This window comes from Hoplias malabaricus, chromosome 2 (genome assembly GCF_029633855.1).
Source record: "Hoplias malabaricus isolate fHopMal1 chromosome 2, fHopMal1.hap1, whole genome shotgun sequence".
In the NCBI taxonomy this organism is placed as follows: Eukaryota; Metazoa; Chordata; class Actinopteri; order Characiformes; family Erythrinidae; genus Hoplias; species Hoplias malabaricus.
In genome coordinates, this window is record NC_089801.1 from 44,187,774 (window position 1) to 44,201,955 (window position 14,182).

At 39.2% G+C, this 14,182-nt stretch overlaps 1 protein-coding gene across 1 annotated transcript; it reads right to left on the reverse strand.

Annotated features, from left to right (window-relative positions):
* Positions 1–247: 247 nt before the first annotated feature.
* Positions 248–12,814, reverse strand: pdlim3a (PDZ and LIM domain 3a). The gene is made up of 7 exons (XM_066662017.1): positions 12,685–12,814; positions 7,193–7,344; positions 6,266–6,350; positions 5,880–6,067; positions 4,174–4,307; positions 2,889–3,000; positions 248–1,343 (listed from the first exon to the last, which is right to left on the reverse strand). Exons 1-7 carry the CDS (start codon positions 12,775–12,777, stop codon positions 1,154–1,156), a joined length of 954 nt encoding a protein of 317 aa, XP_066518114.1. The 5' UTR covers positions 12,778–12,814; the 3' UTR covers positions 248–1,153.
* Positions 12,815–14,182: the final 1,368 nt, after the last annotated feature.

The window sequence follows — 14,182 nt, forward strand, 5'->3', positions numbered from 1 at the left end:
ACACAGAATCAATCCTCCAACACAAGCACCTGACCTCACTAATGCTCTGATAGGTGGATGCCATCAAATCCAGACAGTATTCAGTTCATTTTTACTGTGATTCATCATGTAGCTATAGTACATAATTACATTCAGAGAGTACAGCACAGAGGGGGACATTAATAATGTTTGAAGTGGGATAGAGACAAACAATGGAGATGTAAGAAAGGAAATAAATATCTATATTTTTATTAAAGTATTTATCCATTGCAGTCAATATTTCAACAGCACACACAGAGCTGAGCAGAGAAACACAGTCTGTAAACCCGTGGGGGTGTTTTTCAAGACTGAACAATGTGAATCTGTGTGAAACAGTGTGAGTGGGGCCCATAGCACACATTTTTATCATCCATGGTTGGATCAAATGCAAACATTTCCAAAACGTTACCGTTTCTAGAAGGTATCTTATAAATGAAGTTAATGGATCTGTACTTTTGTCAGAGTAATTTTGGGACACTCCGATTAGGCCAATTTTCATGCCATTTTCACACAATGTAAAGAGCAGTCAGAGTTTCCAAAATATGGAAGAAAATGGAGATTTTGTTCAAAAGCAAAGATAATCTTTGTACTTCTATATATTTTATTTCTATTTGTTCTATGAACCCCAAATAATACAGATTTATTTAATGATGACCATTTCCTAACATCTTCATGTGCTTTATTAACATGCTGTTTGTGCTACTGTGCCTACAATAATGAAATATGCAAATGAGCCTCCCTCTCTTCTGATTGGCTGACATGTATTGCACCACCTTTATTCAGGTTCCTAAGATATGAAACCTTCAAAAATGTCCAAATAGCGCAGTCTCATTGAATTCTGTGATCAAGAGTTGGGAGAGTGTATGACATGCCACTAAAAATAGAAAGCAGTGATCTGAAATTGTACAAATTTTTATTAATTCTTTAGATTTACATAAATTATACACTCATTCCAAACCTGATCCCACACAGACAGAGGGTGCTGCCATTTTGGAACATGCTGTGGGAGTCCATTATGAATGGTGTATATATAACAATATCAGCATCTCACTGCTCTCTACGTTACCTGCATTCTACCTACATTTCGAAGTGTATAGTGTGATTTGCTGTTTATACTTGTGTGTTTGTGTGTAGTCTATTCTGAGGCGTAAGCAGTGGCTAGTTTGTGATCGTCAGGGGGTTTCCTGCGAGCTCGAGCGTGAGTTTCGCAGTAGAGCTGGTCATTTATGAAGAAGTAACCTTTCTGTTTCAGGTTCTCCTCACAGTCTGAGCACACAAAACAGCCGGGGTGTCGATACCTCTCCCCAACTTTCACCACTGTCCCACTGAGAGAGAGAGAGAGAGAGAGAGAGAGAGATAAAGAGAGATAAAAGTACACAAATAGTACATATATAGACCTCATTTCCATTGCAGGGCCAAATGGTTCTTAAGGCAGGTCTGTTAGTTACAGTTACTTTCCATTTCTACATCACAAGCAGGAAGTGCGTGGCATCTCATTATAATCATATAATAATTCTTCGAGTTAGCATGCTAAATAAATGGAGAACTGGATTGTTTAATAATTTTTGTGTTCATAGCAGCACAGACTAATGTTACCCTCTGTGAACACTGCAAACGAAAGTGCCGTCAAAAACCATGGGTTTGCCTGTGGAAGGCCTGTGGCTGATAGGAAGACTTGTGTGGTTTATTATAGCTACTAACACATCACAAACATTTTTAAAATATAGGGAGAGGATGTACTGTTTAATCAACTGTAAAAATGACATGCTGCTGAAAAACAAAATGTTTGAGCAACAAAATGCTTAAAGAGACAAAAAATAAAGATCCCTACATCATTTAAGAATGGTTCTGTGGCCCTGAGTATGGTTAGCTAACCATTCTGAGAAACTGCGCTCAGCGCGGTGTCTAAGCATCCCATGCCGAACTTTGTCCATCTGGGAAAGCAACCGGAACATTTACCTTCTATGCTCAGAACTGTTTGGCCTTGTGGAAAAGAGACAATAATTAATCAATCTAAAACGTCTGTGTAGGAGCTATGATGTGGCCAATGCTAATATAGCTAACATTTAATACAATTTACTACACTAAATCATCACTGGATTGGGAACCATGAAAATTGTTTTTCTTTTAGCTCCACTGACCACATAAGTGTGCTTTGTAGTTCTAAAATTACAGACTGTAGTCTGTCGGTTGCTCTGCATACTTATCCCACTTATCTCTTATCCCACTTTCACACTGTTCTTCAATGGTCAGGACCCCCTACTGGGCTCACACTCTCAGCGATGTAGTGACACTGGCATGGTAGGTGTGTATTAATGTGTTGCACTGTGTGAATGGATCAGACACAGCAGTGGTGTCCACTCTGTTAGACACTCCTACCTCATTGATCCACATTGAAGCTGTTAATTCAGAGACAGTAAGTCATCTTTTCTGCATTCTGTGTTAGTCATCCTCTAATCCTACATCAGTGGACACATGACGCTGTCGGCTGGATGATTTTGGTTGGTGGACTATTCTCAGTCTAGTACTGACACTGACAGGTTTAACAACTCCAGTAGCCCTGCTGTGTCTGATCCACTCATACCAGCATAACACACACGAAGACACCATAACTACATCAGAGAATGATCCACCACCCAAAACATACCTGGTCTCTGGGTGGTCCTCACCATTAAAGAACAGTGAAATGGAGATAAGAAAGTATGCAGAGCAACAGATGGACAACATGTCTGTAACTGTAGAGCTACAAAGTGCTCCTGTGTGGTCAGTGAATCATAATGAGGGCTCACTAATTTCTAACTAGTGTCCTGTACCCTCCCCCTTTATCAAGATTCTGTGTGTAATATAGCTGTGTTTCTGCTGGTACTCACACTATGCCATTACCACACTTGTCACACATGGGCAGTTTATGAATGTTTCCTGCAGGTGGAGGGGGCTTGGTGGTGGGGGCTCGCACTGTCCTCGTCACCATGGGACGTGCCCCTGTGGAGAAATACAGTCCGGTCATTTACTAATATGGATTTTAGAGACTACAGTTCATTTCAGATTTTAAAACGTCTGATATATGTGATGTTATGTAGCAGCTTCCTTAGCTTTAGCATCCTGCTGGAGTCCTACAATCTGATTGGCATCTGTCATTACTCTTCTGAGAGATTGTTAAATTGTCCCTCCTCTGATCCAATTCTGTACTCTGAATGGCTATCTGAATTTTCACTTTTGTTGTCTGATTGGCTACTTGAATGTTTGGTGATTGGATAATTGAAATTCTGTCTTGTTTTCTGATTGGTTAGTTACATTTTTGTCTTGTACTCTCATTGGCTAGCTGAATCTTCAGTCTTGTGCCCTGGTTGGATCGTTATATTTTATGGAGAGACCTTAGTCTCAAAATACTTGACAAATGTGTAAATGTTAATCCACAAATTAAACAAAAGTCACAAATATTTTTCACTATTCACAAATGAATACATCCCAATCTGTGTCTCGTGGTTTGCAATTTGTACAAATACAGTTAAATGCATAAACACATGTGCTTGGTTTTCAAAGATATCTCCTCATTTTATGTGAAAAACAATACATTTGTTTTAATTTACATTGCATATATTTGTAAAGTCACAGTCTGAATTAAAAATGTATTTATAAAATGTTGAGTCTGCACTTGTGGATCAAGTCACTCGCTTGTTTTTTTCCGTTTGCCTGCTGGCCACATTTGTGGATGAGGCTGCATTTGTGTGTGGATTGAGTGAAATGCTCAAGGAAAGTCTCAAAATCCAAAAACCCACGAGAGGAAATGAACAAAAATATTTCACAGAAATCAGAATACCTGATTTCAAATACAGATTCAACACTTTATAAATGCATTTTATATTCAAGACTGTGATTTCACAAATATATGCGATGTAAATTTAAACAAATGTATTTATTTAGCACAAAATGATGATATATCTGAGACTAATCTCTCTCCATAATATTTTCCCTACTAGTTTCCCTAGTGATCTGATTGGCTTGCTAAAATTTCCCTACTGTGATGTCACTGACACTGAAAGCTCTGATTGGCTTATACATTTTTCGCTCAGATAGATTAATTGATTTTTTTTTCTGCGGAAGTTTAGAAACTTTGTGTGTGTGTGTGTGTGTGTGTGTATGTGTGTGTGAGACCTTCGCTGTTAATATAGTCCTGCAGGGCTTTGAAGGATCCTGATTGGCGAGGCTCATGAGGTTCCTCTTCTGTCTGATCTTTCTGCAGCATTCGATACACATCTGACTCTTCTATACTGGTTAGAATCCTAGGACTAAATCACACACACACACACACACACACACACACACCTCAGTATTTTATATGATTCCATTATAGAGTTGAATATTTAAACAACTTCAGCTGCACTGGACCATTTATGTCATATTTTTGTTCTTGATCTTAATACAGATTTTCCACATGGCCTCACCCCTTTTAAAGCTATGAACTGTAGAGGATGAAATATCTAAAATTCCTGCAACCACACAGTGCTCTTAAACTGTCAGTTATTCACTGATACATAGCCCTTCCTGCTTCATAAAAGACAAGACCATTTCAAAATTACTGTTTTTTTCCACAAAAAAATGATGTCCATCATTCCAGTTAAAACATTAAAGGGCACATATTATGAAAAAAGTCCCTCGTTCAGTTTCAGGGCATGTTCACATTAATGTGTGGATCTGGAATCCACCAACCCACACACTGTGAAAAAAGACCACCCAGTCAGTTTTGTGTGTGCTGCCTTAGTCAGAAAAATGGGATAAAGTCAAGTAAAGTCTGATTCTGCTCCTCTTCTGACATCAAGTAAAGAGAGTTTAGAAGAAGAAGAAAAAGAAGAAACACCTTTATTGATCCCCTTAGGGAAATTGCCTCTCTGCATTTGACCCATCCATAGCAGTGAACACACAAACACACACTAGTGAGCAATTCTTCACACACACTAGGGGCAGTGAACACACACACACAACCAGAGCAGAGGGTTACCAACAACCTCGGCGCCCGTGAAACAGTCTGGGGATTAGGTGCCTTGCTCAAGGGCATTTTAGCCTTAAATTAATTTTCTCTTGCCGGTCTCAGGAATTGAGTGAACTGCGAGTGGTTTATTATCATTTAAAGGAACATTAAGTGAAATTTTGCATGCAGCATACAGTTGGCTTTTCTATATGTTGTCAGTTTCAGGTTGAGTAGGTCTGTGTGTGCATTTGTCTGTGCATTTGTGTGTGTGTGTGTGTGTGTGTGTGTCTGTACACATACTTTTTTGATGCAGCTCACCTGGCTCGAGCAGACTCCGTGGCCTCTCACTAATCCCTTTACGAGATATTCATTCCCCTGCTCTTCTTCTGATTCTCTCACACACTCCATATATCTTCTATTCCTAATGTTATCCACATGAATTTCTGCTCCCATCCTCACTCTAAAACTACACTGTATGTCCTTTAGTCTGTAGACAGCACTTAGAGTGAGTGAAATATGAATTGGAGTGGGGTCATACCCCAGAGTCCTTCCTGTAATCTGAACCCTTTTTATACCCATGTCATCCCTGTTTTCTCTTTGTTCTCTCTGCGTGGGTGAAATGTTCTTATTGTTAGCTCTTATGTTAGAATTAGGCAGTTAGTGTTATCCTTCAAGCGTGTTGAGCCCCAGTGACTGTTTGCTTAAAAGCTTTGGTGAAGTTTCACAAGCTTAGTGCTAGGCTTCATCCCTGCAGCTGGATAACATTGAATGAATGGGTGAGACCTAGCTCCAGCTTTTTGTCCCAAACAATTTTTAACACAGTTGATTAACTATAAGTTGATTAGTTGTTAGTTGAGAGGTATTAGTTATTAGAAGGTCTTTCCTAACTCACCTCTCTGGCTTGTTGTGCATCAGGCCCCTAAGCTGGCCATGCAAGGCGTCTTGGATGTTGCCTTCGGAATAAAGGCCAATGGGGGAGTTGTAGGCTGAGCTGACCACCTGCTGCTTGTCATCGATGTTGCCTGCTGCCACAAAAGGGGCGGCCTTCCGGTTATGACCCGTTCCTATTGGCCGGTATTCCTGCCATTCAAAATTACGTTATGCACAACTTAACAATTAATACTTCTCTAGAACCTATGTGGCAGAATATGCTAACTGTGCATTACAATACTAAAATATACACAAATGGTGCATTAGCATGGCAATTTGCTGAAGCTTCTTTCTGAACACCCCAATTTTATGACCACAGAGAAGAAATGTTCGCAGTCTTGCACTGACCTGTCTCTCTGTCTGCAAGTTGATTCTGAAAGGGTGAGATTGACCATCTTCTCGTGCTCGAGGAGACCACAGCTTGGTCTCTGGCCTGCAATATAAGTGGTCTGTTTACTTCTGAGTAGAACGTCTTCTTCTATTCTTTTCTATTCTGCTTGGGAGTTAGTACTGATACATGATATATACTCATTTGCAAGTCAATTTTCTCCAGTGATGCTTCTTTATACAGCTGTTATACTGAAACCTAGAGGCCTGGATATGTCAGAGACTCTGTACTGACTATATTAAACATAGCCACTCCATATGAGGAACCCACTCTATGGAACATCAATCTGAAATGGCTTTTACAATGTAAAATATAAAATTTATGAATAATCACTTTCATACACTATATGAAAAAAAGAACGTGCACATTACACCTACAGGAGTTTTTACAACAGCCTATTCTAAACCCACAGGCATTAATATGGAGTTGGTTCCCCTTTCCAGTGATAACAGGGGGCTTGGAACTGCAGTTATTGTGGCAAGAGATCGTTGTTGTGTGCATCTCAGTACTCAGTGACAACACACTAACTTTACATGGTCTGTTTGTTGTCGAATTGCTGTGGTTCCTAAATGCTTTCACTTTTCAATATCACATTTAAATACAACTCATATGGAATGTCTACGGATGAAGATATTTCACAAACTGAATGCTGCAACAGTGGCATTCTACTACAGCATTGTGATCAAACCCATCCATGAGGTAATTGAAACAACACACTCATTCATAAATGTTTGTAAAAGTAGATTGCAGGACTAATTAGGTTTTATACACCCGTGGGAATGGAACTGAATGAAACAGGTGGTCTGTCCCAAAACTTTTGTCCATATAGCATTTTAATGACAAATTGCTCCTTTAAGTGTATTAGACTTGTATTGTGACCCACTGACCTCTGGATTGTTAAGGTGAGCTGAGCTTTGGCCTCTCTGATGTGATTCTGAGCCTCACAGTGCATCATGTTATTAGTGGCTATGCCATCTATGGCCAAGACGATGTCACCAGGAGAGAGGTCAACCAGGGAGGCCTTACTGCCTGGAGATATCTGACCACAGTGAAGAAAATTCAGAGAATATTCACCTTCTTTAAAACACCAACACAAAATCAAATGGTTAGATCATCATCAAGTTTCAGCCATCAAATCCTCACAACAATATTCCAACAGCTAGTAAAATCTTCCTAGAACAACATAAGCTATTAAAACGCTTGAATGAAGGCCTTCTGTGCAGTGTTGTTTAAATGAATGCAGTGTCTGCTAAATGAATGGAGCTACAAGCTTGAATTTGTGAATGTACGTTTTTAGTGACAGTCTTTAAAATAGGAAAACAGCTCTTAACTCATAAATCTCCCTGCAATTTGCTCCTGTTTATTTTGATGGAGTGTCCTAAACATGTGTATTTGTGTGTGCGCATGCGTATTTTTGGCTTTCCTGGTATGTGCACTTGTGTTTGCACAGTAAACAGAATAACATTCTCTAGGCTAACTCTCCAGCCCTGCTTCTGTTCCTTGTTAGCATTAGCAATGTGCATGTCTCATATGCACCCTCATTCCATGACTTAGCTGTTTAACACCAAATAACTGCAGCTGCATTGAGTATAAATAATTTAAACAGATCTGCATCAGTAGTTTCTGACACCAGTTAATATACTGTAATGTTAATAGTTCTAATTATTTTGAATTATTATTTTGAATTATTTTTGTCCAGATTTCTAAAAAAAAATAATCATTGTTAGAAATGGCATAAGCAAAATTAAGAATGCTAACTGATGGCTATAAGCTTGGTAGCTTTATTAGCAATGTAGCCCAAAGTAAAAGAGCTTCAAACACATTTATTTAGTGGAACATTCTGGAGCAGTGTATTAGTTAACTATTTGCCAACAATGAATTTTGAATTAAAGGAAAAAAAATTAATTAACTGACTGTTATGTTAATGCTAACACTGCTCTTCTGAGATCAGATTCTGACTGGTCTGCTCAAGTGTCATTATTCCATGTGGCAAATCTTTATTATGGTCCTAACACATAGTGTAGGACCATATTGTAATTTTTTATTTTATTTGTTACATTTTTTTATTACCTTCAACATATTCCAAAAAAAAGGTACCAGGATAATGTAAGGCTGGGAGATTTGGTCATTAGTATAATTGTAAGGAATGTAGACTTATACTGTCCATTGTTATTAAAATACATTTCTGGGATTTGTGTAAGGCATGAAAATCAGTCCATTTGACCTTCAATCCCTCAGACAGCACCTCATTAAAAACGGACAGGTTTCTGTAATACATAATGCCTTAGTCTTACTGTCCCAGCTTTTTTGGAATTGGGTTCATACATGTATGTATTCACTTTACAGAAAGTAGCTAAATAAAAGTAGCTAACAACAACAACAAGCAAGAGCAATGACCTCCATATGGAAGCAATAGAGAAGGGAATCACTCCATCTGATTTTTCTGACTCTTATTCCCTTCATCGCTGCTGGGTTTTCCCAGATCAGTTTGAGAAGAGTAGCTGTGAAGTAGTAAAGAGCAAAAACAGCCCCCATGTGAACTGGGAGAGTATTGAAGTTCTCACAGGGGTGGGAGAGTTTTACTATCAATAGAAACAGCACTGAGAACTCAGGGGACTGATGTAGAACATGTGATGGGAAAAAGACCACTAAGACTGTAACTCATAGATTGGGAGACGACCCACTTCGGAAGGACATACATCACTTTCTATCTGTCCAATGACTACATGGACAAGTAGATGAGTCGAGGAATATGTTAATGGTTTACTTGTTGAGAAGACTATTTAAAGGATACTTAAAAAATATTTTGATGGAAGAACGAGTACATAGCAGGATGGAGAAAGAAAGCAATTCTTGGATGTAAGGGTGGAATGAACAGATGGATACAAAGGAGATACATTGGATGGCAAACTTGTCTTTGGCACATCTATGGGAAAGCGTTATCTTAGCAGAGTTTATAGGGATGGGGGGAGTGTAACAGTGATTTTAAGAGGGTAACAAAGGAGTTTATCCAGATATGGGCTAGGTTAAGGTGCCATCTGCTACAGGAAAGTGAGAGAGAGAGAGAGTCTGAGAAGGAAAGAGAGAGAGAGAGTGAAGGACGCTGGAATTTTTGACCAAAAATGGCCGTGTGCAGCTGTATTAGGTAACACCTAGAGTTGTGAGCCAAACCTCATTAGAGCTGAGTAAAGCTCTGGGAGAATAGCTGGGAACCTTCACAATGACAAGACATGCTCCTGCAATCTCAGACCTTACATCAGTGAGAGTGGCTTTTCCGTAGATGTAAAGGAATATCTCAAAAAAGGCTGAAGTTCTTGAGTAAACGTTGACTGAAATAGTATTCCGACCATCGATGTTTGGAAGATGTTTTTAAGCACGAAGATGTTAGTTGTGATTTATTAGGTGTTGTTTTCAGATTAATATGAGGTGATCCCTTAGATAAATGGACAGATCACATATAAACTGTGCACGACATTCCAACACTGATGTTGTTCCACTTCCGAGTGGGTCGTATCAAACCGGTCCGCAGTTGACTTGGCACGAGATTGATGCTGGATGTCCGTCCTGACGCAACCCCCCATTTTACCTGGGACTGGCAGCGGCAGTAGGAGTACTAACCTCAGCAGATGTTTGACAAATCATCCATTCACTCATCCATACATTCACTTCTCAATAAATTCATTCATAGCTCCATGTACATGTCCTTTTCTCTATTTCTCCATCCAGTCATTTGCTCTTCCTCTATCCAATGATGAATCTAAGCATCCTTCAGGTCTTCCATTCATACTTTCTTTTCTTCTTCCGTCCATCCTTCAATTAGTCCATCAATACTTCTGTTCCTTCTTCCTTTAACCATGTAACCATCAACTCGTACAACCATTTCCTCAGCCAGCTCTATTCATCCCTTCATTCCTCTCTTCATTCAGAGTTTCTACATTTTGTCAACAGTCCATTCTTCCATTCCTTCATCAATCCTTCCATTTCTTCTTTCATTTCCTTATGTAATTGTCCCTCCATTCATTTGTGTTCACCAAAGATTCCCTTTGTCCATTCCAGACTCCATTCACTCATCCATCCATCCACTCATTTACTAACCTGCATTCATCCCATTATTTATCCATTCCTCCACCCACCCATTCCCTACTCACAAAATCATTCAGTTATATTCCTTTCACTTCCTCATTCATCCTTTCATTCCTGCATCTATCCATCTCTTTTCTCATCCTCTCATCATCCACCATTTGCTGTTTGTTTAAGCTGAGCCTCACCCCATCCACTGCACCGACAGGTGTGTGTGTCTCAGTGCTGCCTTCCTTATGAATCACTGATAATGTTTTTAGAAACGTTCTCTCTTTCTCTCTCATTGTCTGTCTGTCTCTCTCTCTCTCTCTCTTGCTTTTCTGTGTGTCTCTAAATTTAGGGCAGGTTCAGTTCCAGCAGAAACGAACCACAAATGAGCCGATTCTTTACCGTCACATTGCAACACGTTTCTAAACTTGGAAATTCCTGGAGTGGTGCACACTAAGGCTTACAGTTATTGTTGGAGGCACTACACAGACTAAAGCAGATTATAACTGCAGCTGTCTCTGTAGAAGACATGTGTGTGTGTGTCACTTGATGTAAGTTGCTATAAATGTTAATTCAAACACAGGTGTTCAGGCCAGGATAGAAGATTATCAGTACAAACATACATGCCTTTCAAAGCTGGAAGAAAGTGATCAGTATCAGCATTTAGAAACAGAACAAATTTTCTACAAACCCTGTTTCTGAAAATGTCTGGAATTTTTATTATAAAAAGCAATAAAAACAGTAGGCTGTAATGTGCTAATTCTTAAGAAAAAATATTTCCAAAGTTTTTACTAAACAACTGAATTGTATTTTGTAATAATAAACACATCTAGAATCTGATGCCTGTAACACACTCCAAAATATTTGTGACAGAGGCAAGTATCCCACTGTGTTCCCTCACCTTACTGTTTAATAACATAATTTAAGCGTTTGGGAACTGAGGAGACTAATCGCTGCTGTTTAGCGAGTTGAATTCTTGCCCAGAAGACAGATCTGGGCAAGCACAGGCACTCAGTGTGTCTCTGAAGCCACACTGTTGTTGTAGCTCATGCAGAATTGGACCTGGCTTTGTTTTGCTGAAATAACCATGGACTTCCTGTGACAATGCATCAACTTGATCTGAGCTTTTGTCTCTTTAAAATCCCAATATAAACCTCCAAATGAGTGGTGCCATCACACATAAGCAGTTCACCCATGAATTGACCACTGTTTCACCCCCGTATTTTTAAACTGGATTTTGCACCAATTGTAGAAGATATTCTGGGTGTTCACATTCATTTTTGGCACAAAAACAATCTGAAACATGCTGACCATCTGGGACGAGGTTTGGTGCAGAGATCTCAGCAGAGTTTCTGCATGGAACTGGTGTAATTTCTTGATGCAGTGTTGGACTGTGTTAAGAGACAAAGTTTTTCCAGTGGCCTGAGCCCATGTTGCTACATTTATTGCAGTAATATGACAGTTCCTTATGCAGTGCTGTCTGAGGGCTCAAAGGTCACACTCAATCAACCGTTGTGCCCAGCCTTGCACTACAAGGACTAAGATTTTTCTGGACTCCCTCAATCTTCTACAGTATTAATACATCACAAATTTCTTGTTTTCACTGCATTTTACAAAACATCACAACTTTTATGGAAATGGGGTAGATATAAAAATCAGTGACTTTGAGCTTAATTCTTTAAAGAATTAACATCTTAAATATGCATTAATTTCATTAGTAGAGAAACTAAACACCACAATTCATTGTTTTGTTACTACACAAGATGACACTGATAATAATATAGAAAAAATGAAAATTGAAATAACACAAAACATCTTTTGTGCAAAATGTCTGTAAACATTAATAAATAACAAATAAATGACAGTAGGTAATTAATTTAATTTGGGGTTTGGTGCAAATATTATAATTACATTTGATCACTATATTACAATTTTGTATTTTGATCATATTTTGGTCATTTTGTATCACAATGTTGAAGCTTGATGCTGCATTGTGATAATAACATAATTTATACTGTATCATAAATTGTATCATTGAAATATTTTTTCCCCAAATTAATATAGAATTGTTTTAACATTGTGGTATTATAATACCATGATTGTATTTTAATATCATATCGAGTCATTACATTACTCTATTTTAATACTACTGTATTGTTTTCTGTTATGATACTATAATATTTTATCATGAATAATGTAAAATAATTTTACTCTAATACATTTGCATCGTAGTACAGAATAATTCCACCTAATATGTATGCAAGCATACACACACACACACACACACACACAGACAGACACACACACTTACCCGTGCTATGGTCAGAGGTTGACTGAAGTCTTTTCCTCCGATGAGCCTAAAGCCCCACGGAGCTGGACCCTCCAGAACCACACAGTGGGGCATATCTCCAGCCTGTGTGTGTGTGTGTTTAAATGTAGAGCCTCCCTCAGCAGAATAAATATCTGTCCTGGCTTGTACTCCTTAAAAATGACTAAACAGACCCCTCCTTCCAGACAGAGCTATTGGGTGGACCCCCTCTCTTTCTTTCTACTGGCCAACCCTCTCTCTCCTGTTATGGCTGACACATAAACACTGACCACTTGTTCAGCCACTCACTGTCCCAGTTCTGTTTTCCTGCAGGGTGGTGTTTAGTTGGGGATCAGATGGACTGCGAACTGTAGGAGACCTTGAATGTTTGACTGTGGGGAGGGGGGGTTTGGGAAATAAACTTTCCCAGGGACCCTTTAAGTCCATGGTTCTGAGCTCCGGGGACTGGATCGGTGGGGACTTCAAGGTGGTGATGCCACAGACATACATAATCAGGAGCTCAGGGGCGACAGGGCAGAACAGACCACCCTCCCTCACTTAACTCAGTGAGACCCTTCACGACACAGGTGTCTGTTACTTAAAATAAGATCACTAGGCTTTTAGCGTTCTCCTTCAAGCATGTTGAGCTGTAAAAATAAACACGAGCATTGTAAGTGTAGTCTAGAAAGTGCATCAGTGGTCTTTGTGGTCCATCAAATTTGTGTAACATAAAGGATACACAGGGGGCACATCTGTATCCTCTTTGAAGTCTTATAACTCTTAAATATGTTAATAAAACAGAGCATCTGGATTTACCAAACTGAATTACAGGTACTAAAGACATAGCATTCACTCATTCACACACTTATTAAATCACCCACATTCACTCATTCATATCCAATCACTAATTTATAGACTCACACTCCGTCCCTCACACGTTCCCTTGTTCACACACTCTCACTACCCCATTCACTCATTCACACAAGCACACATACACACACTCACTCACACATACACTCACTGATTCAGCCACAATTACACATTCACTCTCTAACTTATAATTAGTCACTCACATTCCTTCACCTACACTCTTGCTTGCTCATTCATAAATTAATACATACATCATAGACTCACACATTCACCTATTCACTAACAAATTCACCAACTCTTTAAGTCACACTCATTCACACAGTCAGTGTTTCACTCATCCACTCAAACCTTTACTCACCCACACATTCACTCACGGATTCACTCCCTCAATAACTCATTCACTGACTCACACCTTCACTCAGTCACACATTCACTCACGGATTCACTCCTTCAATAACTCATTCACTGGCTCTCCCAATCACACATTCACTGACTCACACCTTCACTCAGTCACACATTCACTCACGGATTCACTCCTTCAATAACTCATTCACTGGCTCTCCCAATCACACATTCACTGACTCACATGTTCACTCAGTCACACATTCACTCACGGATTCACTTCTTCAAT